Raw genomic sequence first — 10,452 nt, forward strand, 5'->3', positions numbered from 1 at the left:
TAGTCTTAATCTCAGCTCTGCTCCTTACTAGCTGTGTGACCCTGGGCAAGTCATTTGAGCTCTTTGTGACTCATTTCCTCATCTGTAAAATGGGAATAATAGTAGAGCCCACTTAATAAGGTTGAGGTTTAAATGAATTAATACATCAAAAGTACTTAGAATATTGCCTGGAACAGGGTAAGTAGTATATAAATGTTAGCTATTGTTGTTGTAAGGACTAATAAGTAAAACATGCTTAGAACAGTGCCTGACACATAGTAAACGTTGCATAATATTATCCATTATTAAGAGCATTCATTCAGCCATTCAACCAATATTTACTGAGTACCTTTCCTGTGCCAGGCCAATAATGTCTTCACTCTAGACCAGTGGTGTCCAAAAGGAATATAATGCAAAACATAAATGTGCGCCAAGTACGTAATTTAAAATTTTCTAGCAGTCACGTTAAAAGAGTAAAAAGAAACAGGCAAAATTACTTTCAATAAAATATTTTAATCCAATGCCCAAAATATTATTTCAACATGCAATCAGTATTAAAAATTGCGATATTGGACATCATGTCATTCTAAATCTCTTCATCTAGTGTGCATTTTGCACGTACAGCACATCTCATTTCAGACTAAAGCCATATCTCTATGCTCAACAGCCACATGTGGCTGGTAACTAACATGAAGTTCTTGACATGAAAGGTTAGGGAAAGGAGGGAAATGTTCTTTGTCCTCCGGCCCATCCTGCTACTAATTACCTATATAATCTATCTATCTGAAATATATATAGTATAATATACATATAGTTATATATAATATGTATATATTTTCGGTTTGCAAAGTCCTTTCACATTTGCTATTCGTTGTTTCATTTAATAGGAACATGCCTCACCTTGAAGGATGGATTAGATTTTAAGAGATGGGGAAAATTCCCATCAAGAGGAAACAAATGAGCAGAAGCAACAAGGAAGGAAGACCAGGGGTCTATTAGGAAATTAGTCGCAGAGATAAACCTAAGAAAATATATCAAGGAAGCCCTCAATGCCAGACCATGGAGGCTGGGGTGTGAATTGTCAGGTGGTACGGAGAAACTGAAGATGTGAGCAGGAAAGAGGCAAACTTGGATTAAACAAGAGGCTAAACATATCATGAAATGGAGTGGGAGAGGCTAGAGGTAGTTCATTAGGGAATCACTGCATTAAAATCTCAGGAAGAAATAATCTAGATAGAGGGATGAAGAGGAAGAGAGAGCCTAGCAGTGTCTGGTACTCAGGAGATCCCAATATTAGTTCTCTTCCTCCTTTGGTGATTGGGAGATTTTTAGGGAACTTTTAGATAGACCTCTCTCTCTTTCTCTCTCAGTCTGTCTCTCTCCCTCCGTCTCTAACAAACATCTGAGTACCTACTACCTGCCAAGGACTATAATAGACCTTGAAGATATGAGGGAACAAAGCAGGTAAGATTGCTGACCTCTTACATCTTATATTTTCTGGAAAGAAACCAATTATGACATAAAATATTTTCACATCATGATAAGTACTATGAAGAAAATAATCATGGAGATGATTGGCCAGGAGAAGGAATTCAGAAGTGGTGACAGGTAAGCTGAGATCTAAAAGATGAAAGGAGCTGGTTGTGCAAGAAGTCAGGGGAAGAGTGTCCCAGGTAGAAGGAAAAGCATGTGCAGAGTCCTGCAGGCATGAAAAAACTTGGATGCTTGAGACTAAACATCAATGTTGCTAGCACAAAATTTGGGTGGGGATTGTGGCAGGAGGTGTAGTGAAGGGGGCGATCAAATGGACAGGTCATGAAGGGCCTGTAGACCAGGACAAGGAACTGGATCTTAAGAGCAATAGGAAATCACTAAATTTCAGTATCTAAAAGGTTGCAAGCAATGATTTCCATTTTACGATCACTCTTGCTACAGTGTGAAAAACTGCTTAAGGCTGGTAAAGGTGGAAGCTGGGATTTCAGATAGAAAACAACTAGAGAAGAGCAGGTAAGAGATGATGGTGGCATGGCTTATGTTAAGGAAGGTACTGGGAAAATTAATGACCCCACTCCAGTATTTGTGCAGAAAAACCCCCTGCGCTGCAAAACTTTCAAATGAAGGATGTTGTTTTGTCCTATTATGCACTTTTTTTTATTTTTATTTTTATTTTTTTTTGCGGTACGCGGGCCTCTCACTGTTGTGGCCTCTCCCGTTGCGGAGCACAGGCTCCGGACGCGCAGGCTCAGCGGCCACGGCTCATGGGCCCAGCCGCTCCGCGGCATGTGCGATCTTCCTGGACCGGGGCACGAACCCGTGTCCCCTGCATCGGCAGGCGGACTCTCAACCACTGCGCCACCAGGGAAGCCCCTATTATGCACTTTTTTGGGGAAAACTGCTACTGAAAAAGTCAACATGAAAATAAATATTTGTTTATTCTAGGTATTGGAACATACAACTTAACACACATTGTTAAATGTAAAATATTATTTCCGAAATGGAATTTTCAATTTTATTTTAGTTAAGGTGATTAGAAACTTTCTGAGGAGACAACACATGACTTGAGAATGGGGGGGGGGAATTAGGACTCCATGCAGAAAGAACAGCCAAGTACAAAAGCAAAGGGGCAGGAATGAGACTACCATGGTCAAGGACCAGAAAGTAGCCCAGTGGCTGGAGCCGAGTAAGTACCCATCAGCACAAGGTACGTGGGCCATATTTAATCAATCAGCACAAGGTACGTGGGCCATATTTAATCAATGACCACGAGACAGCTTCTCATTCATCTGTCACCTCCACAGTGCTGGCAATATCACGAAGTAGCCAGTAATAAAAAACAAGCAGAGAAAGGTCTCGAGCTACCCCGCGCTACAGTATTTTTCAGCTGTGTCACAAGCGCTGATAAAAACTCCATCTACTTCTAGCGAACCAAGAGGAGAAACACCGGTTCTAAAGAGAATGAGTACATTGTCTAGATAGGGCCTGTGTATTCCCGAAGTCTTGACCGTAAAGCTCTTTTCGGATTGATCACCGCCTCCGCCCGCAAGGCACTTCCCTGCACACCTTGAAAGATCCACAATTCTGGAAAATTCTCAGGAACCTCCTCCTGCCGGCGGTTCTCCAAGTCACTTCACACGTGACCTTGCCTTCCCAACCCTGCGCCCTTCAAACAACTAGAAAGCAGCGTAACTTCTCCCGGCAGCGCAAACGAGCTCTCCAAACTCCACTGCCGAAGGAGCCAGGAAAGCCCGCGTTTACAGGCTAAATCCGCAACGTCACATCCTATCACCTGCCCCAGCCTCCACCTTACATCGAAAATCACCAGCATGACGAGACCAAAAAGCCCGTCGAGGGCGTGTCCCCCCAGAGCCAATGGGCTCTGTCCACCTCCCTCCTCTGTCACTGTTTTGTCTGTTCGTGGCCTGTGACGTCAGAGGGAGGAGCGCGGAGGGAGATACGGAAAGTGAGAGGGGCCAGTCCCCACTGTCGCTCTGGAGGCGGAGAAGGAGCAAGATGGTTTACATCTCGAATGGTGAGTTGCAGCGGCTACGTGGGCGACCTCCGTCCTGGGAGGCCGAGCCCCGGGTTTCTTCCATCCTCGCCCGCCGTCCCGGCGCCGCTTTTCCGGGCACGCCCCGAGGCCAGGGGGCGAAGTCGCCCGGGCCTGCGGCTTGTCGGCCGAACGTCCCTGAGCCGCGGCGGGGGCCGTGGTGACGGCGGTGCCCAGTGCCCGGCGTCCTCGCCCTCCTGGAGCTTCTGCTTGTGGATCTCGGAAAGTGGTCTTTCCTGTCGGGCGTCAGTGTCCTTAACTAGAAAAGACCACAGTGTTCACGCCGTTACGTAGCGCTTGTGCCTCGGGCACTTTTTTTAGCGTTGTTCGTTTGTCCGCTCATTGTCTTAATGTCGCCTTATCCGAGTGATACCCTACTATATGTTTTGCGGGTGGAGACTGAGGCGCAGCCGGATTAAATAGCTTGCCCAGTATCACAGAGGTAGTTCTAATGGCTCAGCCGGGTTTCTAACGCAGGTAGACTGACGTCTGCGTTCTTACGGTTTTCTACTACGCTGCCTCTTTCTGTAATGTGTAAGAGAGTTGAAGAAAAGCTTTGGATAGGCTTTTTATCCCAGCAGAGGGGTAGCTCGTCACGCATGTAGCTTTCTGCCCCAATTTCAAGGGGCACAGGGAGTAGCATTACTCCCTGTAGGAGCAAGTTGATTATTCCTGGAATGGAGAAGCTGAGAGAGACTTAATTCAGTGACTCCCCAAAGACAGTGAATGGGAAGGAAAGACACAGTATGACTGGGTCAGAACAGTGTCAGAACTGCCTGCCCACTTGTTTGACTCACGTGAAATAAATGCCTCGGTGCACTCTTAACTAGTTATTGCATCACTGGAACCAGGTCCTGGTTCTATTTGAGTCATCTGTTTATCTTCAGAGACCAAGAAGGTAGTGAGAAATCTTCTGGCTGAGTGCACTTTGCATTTCTTTGCTTTTCAAAATCTCACTTTCTCTTCCTCCTTATCTCTTACTTAAAAATCTTTGAAACAAGTAGGTTGATGGACACTAAAGATCAAAGTTTCATCTTCGTTTTGGGCACTTGCAGACTTTGTGTTATATTCTTTGTGGTTAAGACTGGCAGCTTCTATTATTTATTGAATAATTCCTTGTATTTGTAGTGTGTCTTTTTGTGTATGCATTGTTGTTTTTGATCTACATAAATAACATAAAGGTCCTACTAGGGCCTCTAATCTCACTTTTATAGTTGAGAAATGGCCAACTGCAACTTATTTCTCTCTGAGGATATTGGGAGGGGAGGTTTCTGCCTTCAGAAACTGGGAAGAAAAGCGCAAAAAAGTCAGAATGGTACAAATGCATGCAATATGTTCTTTAGAATGGCAAAGGAAGAAATGGACGGGTTCCAATTAGATCTATTTCCTCCCTCCCTCCCTTCTTGTCGCTGCGCACAGGCTTTCTCTAGTTGCCTCGAGCGGGGGCTACTCTTCGTTGCCATGTGAAGACTTCTCATTGCGGTGGCTTCCCGTTGCGCAACATGGGCTCTAGGTGCACGGGCTTCAGTAGTTGTGGCTCGCGGGCTCTAGAGCGCAGGCTCAGTAGTTGTGGCACAGGGGCTTAGTTGCCCGGTGGCATGTGGGATCTTCCCGGACCAGGGATCGAACCCATGTCCCCTGCATTGGCAGGCGGATTCTTAACCACTGCTCCACCAGGGAAGTCCTACTTCTATTTTCTTAGAAGGACTGTACCAGCATTTCATAGTTGACAAAACCTTTTTCTCACTGTCAGTTGACTTTTTTTTCTCAACAATTCTATATGATGACTATCCTTGGAATACTTTTTCTTAGAGAAGGAAAATGTCATGTCACCCAACGAAGCAGCGCTAGTAAGAGGCAGAACCAAGCCTATCACTCACACTCTGTCTTTAAGTGTAGCCCCTTTTTCTCAGTAGCTCTGTGAGGGCTCAGGTCCAAGTGGCTACCTGAAAGTAAGCTGGTCAAGGAAAGAGGAGAAGTAAACTGGGCATGGCAGTAAGTGGTGAAGCCCTTGGGAAAATGGAGAGGAGAGGTAGTTGACAGATGGCTCGTCTCCCAAAATATTCTAACCTGTTGATTTGCAAGACTGAAACTCTAGAGTATTAACTTTTCCTGATGTAGCTTCTATTATTTAAAGTGGTTCAAAAAATATATCCATTTTTCTGTAAGATAAAACTGGAGTCCGTAATTCGGATCAACAACATTCTGTTAAAGAAAAATTGTGGTCATTTTAATGAACAAGCCAAATTCTCTTTAGTACTTAGAGCCCACAAATTCTTTGATATATAAAAATTTTAATATAACAACTGATCCTGAAGATTTTAAGGGTATGTATAAACAGTCTTTTTATATAGGCAAGAGACTTTGCAAGTGAAAGAGATACTCAGAACACATTTAGGAAAATGGAAGTGGTGTGAGCATTCTTTATATTCACTCATCTCATTTGTTTCCTCAAAATACTTGAATAAAGGTATTGTACACCCATGTTCATAGCGGCATGTTCACAGTAGCCAAAAGGTGGAAGCAACCTAAGTGTCCATCAGTAGATGAATGGATAAACAAAATGGAGTATATACTTACATTGGAATATTCATCAGCCTTAAAAAAGGAAGGAAATTTTGACATATGCTACAATATGGATGAATCCTGAAGACACTGTGCTCAGTGAAATAGCCAGTTACCAAAGTACAAATATTATGATTCCTCGTACAAGGTTCCTAGAGCAGTCAAATTCATAGAGATAGAAAGTAGAATGGTGGTTTTCAGGGGCTGGGGGAAGGGAGAAATGAGGAGTTAGTGTTTAATGGGTGTGGAGTTTTAGTTGGGGAAGATGAAAAAGTTCTGGAGGTGGCTGACGGTGATGGTTGTATGACAGTGTGAATGTACTTAATGCCATAGAACTGTACACTTAAAAATGGTTAAAATGGTAAAAAAATTTTTGTGTATTTTACCACAGTAAAAAAAAAAGAGAAAAAAAAACTTGAAATGTCACCCAGCAGAAATTACAAACTATAGGAGGCATAATTTGACATATTAAAGGAATGACCTCTAGACCACAGAACTTCACTTCCCTAACCTTTCCTTAGAATGATGTACACATAACACACCTTTCCTTGGAACAGTGAACAAGTTGAAAACTGAGCCTATGATTGTTACCTAACTGATTAAATGTAATGCATCTTGTGTCAGGGATTTGTTGCACTAACTGAAGTTTCTTTATTCTTGTCTATAGGACAAGTGTTGGACAGCAGGAGTCAGTCCCCATGGAGATTGTCTTTTATAACGGATTTCTTCTGGGGAATAGCCGAGTTCGTGGTTTTGTTGTAAGTATAGTAGTCCTCTTAATAGCCCTGATATTTAAGTTCAGCTTGCCTGAAGCACTTTTTAATTGTAATTTTTATTAATAGCTTTCCCAAGGGAGATGAAGACTTGTGTAGTGATAAAACTGCCCCAAACATCTTTTATGATTATGAATATGTTCCTTGAGTTAGTAAGCTTGACCATGTCTTAGCCGTGGTGGTAACCATTTCAGCCTGCAGCTATGGGGCCAGACCTGCTCGTTCTGCTGCCAGATGACAGCACTTTGCTTTCTCCCTACTGTTCCTGCCTTTAGTGTGTATGTGCAGCTTTTATGGCATAGTATACAACAAGTAAACAGGGGAATTAGATCTTGATTTTTAAAAGCTCCCAAGGCATAAACTTTTTTTTAAATGAAGGGTTAGCATCGATACAGAGGAGACAAAAATTTAAACTTCACCATAATTTCAAGCGATTCTTAGTTAAATTCATTTTTTGGTCTTTCATATGCTGTTTGTTTTATGAAAATTGTTCATCTACTAACAAGTCTTACTCATCCAAAGTTTGAATATACATTTGAGTGTCTCGTGGGCAGAGAACTGCAGATATGCAGAGATGTGGGATTTCTCCTTCCTTCATTGATTTTAATATCAGTAAATGTCTTCTTTTTACAAGGGGCCTTGCGGTGGGCATGATTGTGGGAGGAGGACATCAGAGGTTATGCCAGGTGGAAGAGGCACAGCAAAAATGGCAGAGAAATTTGAAAATCAGCCTATGCTCTTTATACTTAATTTGATTGTAGCTCTGGTTTAGAAAGATTAATCTGATGGCTGCATGTGGCATAAATTAGATGGGGTAAAATGGAAGAAACTGTTCCATAGAGAAATACAACAGGGGACAGAGAGGCCTAAGTTAAGTTACTCATTGCAAAACTTCTTTGCAATCTCTTACAAATTTCACCTCCATATTGTTTATTTAAAATATTGTTTTAATTTAGTTAAATCCTTCCCTCTCCACAAAGAAAATTCCATTTAAACGGATTGCCAGAAAGCCCTGTGCCTCTGGCACACCACTTCAGCCCCTCCTTCCCCAAGGTAACATTAGGTAGGCTGTTGGCACAGGAAATGGACATGCAATACTATAAAAGCAGACTCTGGGACTTGACAACTGATACAGAGCAGAGGAAGGAAGTTGGAGATGACTCTGGTTTCAGAGTCATTGCTAGACTCTGTCTAGAAGAGTTACAGCAAACAAGGAAGACAAGGAATGGTGGCTTTGGCACAGAACATAGCACACTCTGTTTAGACTTGTGCTTGCGCTAGATAGTGTTGTCCAGCTGGCTTCAAGAAATGTGGGTTTGGAGCTAAGTTAGGGTAGTCATCCTCCCACAGAGATGATAGTTGGAACCATGGAAATGCATTTTTTAATGTTGAAAGTGGATCTTCTGTTGTTTTCTGCCCCTTGTTTCAGTTTCAGAACTCTGTTTCAGCAAGATGTGAAAAAGAGAAGAGGCTACGGAAGCTCATCTGATTCCAGATATGATGATGGAAGAGGGTATAATTTTTTTAATTGATAAACAATGTTTTTACCCCTCTGTGTAACATAATTAAATTAGAGATAAATAGGCAGACAAACATAGTTAGGCTCATGGTAATTAAAGGCTTAAATTCTATTTCACAAAATTAATGTATTACTGTAAATTAAATCAAATTGCCTTTGATTTGATAATCAGAGTTAATCTGACAAAGCTAAAATGTATATCAAATATCCTATGGGAAAAGTCTAAATTAGAGGATGAAAACTGATGGCCAACATTAAAATCTAGAGGTTTCACTTTAGAATCTGGATTTCCAGGTGCTAATGAAAATCTCACGATCCCGCAGCACTGGGTGGGGATTGTGTTTCTGTATGGCAAAAATCAGCTGGAGCTGCGTTTCAGTTGGACATTTATAGGAGGAGCTGTTCCATTTATCCTAACCCTTGCTTGACTCACTTTCCTCATGCACATTATGCATCTGGTCTCTTTCAGTATTTGAATTTGTGACTCGCGACCTAAATGGTAGTTCTTATTTTAAATAAAGAAGAGGGTCTATTTGAGTGTTTAAAAGGAATCAATTGAAGTAGTGTCTACTAAACAGTAGAAATTAACTTTTCGTATCTTAGGCCACCAGGAAACCCGCCCAGAAGAATGGGTCGAATTAATCATCTGCGTGGCCCTAATCCTCCTCCAATGGCCGGTGGATGAGGAAGGTAACTTAAAACCTGCAATTCTGCAGGGATTTCATTTTGAAAATGCCTCCTTAGGCAGGTTTTCTTTAGGAAAGCAGAAGTCACAACATTTTGTCATTACTCAGACATCTTATTTGGAAAAATATTTTTATCTTAACCCTTGAAAAATTGTCTTTTGAATCAAAATGTCTTTTGAAGAAGGTTTTATAACATGTAATGACTAGCTTTTTCATACAGATCCAAATTACTAACTAGTAACTATTATATCATTTTCTTTTAGGTAAATGTCTGCTCTAAGAAGCAGACAACTGGACAAGCACATTCATAGCAGAAGGAAACCATCAAGAAATGGAGTGTTGACCACACTGGACAAGTTAGATGAATGTGTACTCTAAACAAGGATTGCTCTGTGTCCTCACAGATGAATGAGGTTGTGCTGGGAATTCCCCCCTGCAGGGATCTGGCATGACTGACAGGCAATTCTATAAATGCACATGTTTGTCTCATCTTTTTTGTATCGTTTATGAAAGTATTAATATAGTTTTAATAAGTAAATATTTTTAGGTTACAAGACTGACTTCTCATCTTTATATAATTAAAACACAGAAAGCTCCAAATTTGAAGAAAAATAAATGGCTGCATATTGAGTACTATTAGTGTCACCTTTTTCAACTTCTGAAATACTGTTCATTGCTTTTGTTGTTCTTTATAAATAAATCACAGTGTATTTCAGTAGTATGCATATGATATCTGTGCTCTTGAATTAATTTTTATCTTAAAACCTATTTGTCCCATGGATCTTTAATACAATGTGTCTTACTTGCTACCAGATGTAATTATCAGGGTATTTGTAAAGCCATAACCAACAAACCTGAGCTACAAAATGTAGATTTGCTAGGTGGTCTTTAAAATCGAGGACTTCAATGCTATCTTTACCAATTTTAATTCTAAACCATTGCTTAAGATACTGCCTGTTGGCTTTAACCCCATCTGAATGCTGGTAACTCTCATTCTTTCACTAGAATGAAAGCTCTATGAGGTTAGGGGTTTTGTCTTCTTTGCCCCAGAGCTTTGAACAGTGACTACGTGTAATAGGCACTGAAATATTTATGGAAAAAATGAATAATACAGATAATTCTACTTTGTGTTTAACAGTCTTTGAAACCAAAGTGTTCAGTAAAAGCACTTTTATATCCGTTTATAAGTATTTATTCAACTCTGTTTGCCAGAAAATGGGGATGTAGTGGCATTAATAAACACTGGTCTGTATGAAAACCAGACTACAGGCGGACAAGACTGGAAGCAGGGAGTTGGGTTTAGAGGATGTTGTGGTGGTCCAGGTGAGATCGGACCAGGTAGTAGCAGTAGGAGTGGAGAAGTGGATGCATTCAAGGCATATT

At 41.3% G+C, this 10,452-nt stretch overlaps 1 protein-coding gene across 1 annotated transcript; it reads left to right on the forward strand.

Annotated features, from left to right (window-relative positions):
* Nucleotides 1-3,333: 3,333 nt before the first annotated feature.
* Nucleotides 3,334-10,256, forward strand: SELENOK (selenoprotein K). The gene is made up of 5 exons (XM_082639716.1): nt 3,334-3,508; nt 6,759-6,849; nt 8,294-8,377; nt 8,987-9,073; nt 9,333-10,256. Exons 1-4 carry the CDS (start codon nt 3,349-3,351, stop codon nt 9,066-9,068), a joined length of 417 nt encoding a protein of 138 aa, XP_082495842.1. The 5' UTR covers nt 3,334-3,348; the 3' UTR covers nt 9,069-9,073; nt 9,333-10,256.
* The last annotated feature ends 196 nt before the right edge of the window (nt 10,257-10,452 follow it).

Source organism: Mesoplodon mirus (genome assembly GCF_964341445.2).
Source record: "Mesoplodon mirus genome assembly, chromosome: 12".
NCBI classification, from domain to species: Eukaryota; Metazoa; Chordata; class Mammalia; order Artiodactyla; family Ziphiidae; genus Mesoplodon; species Mesoplodon mirus.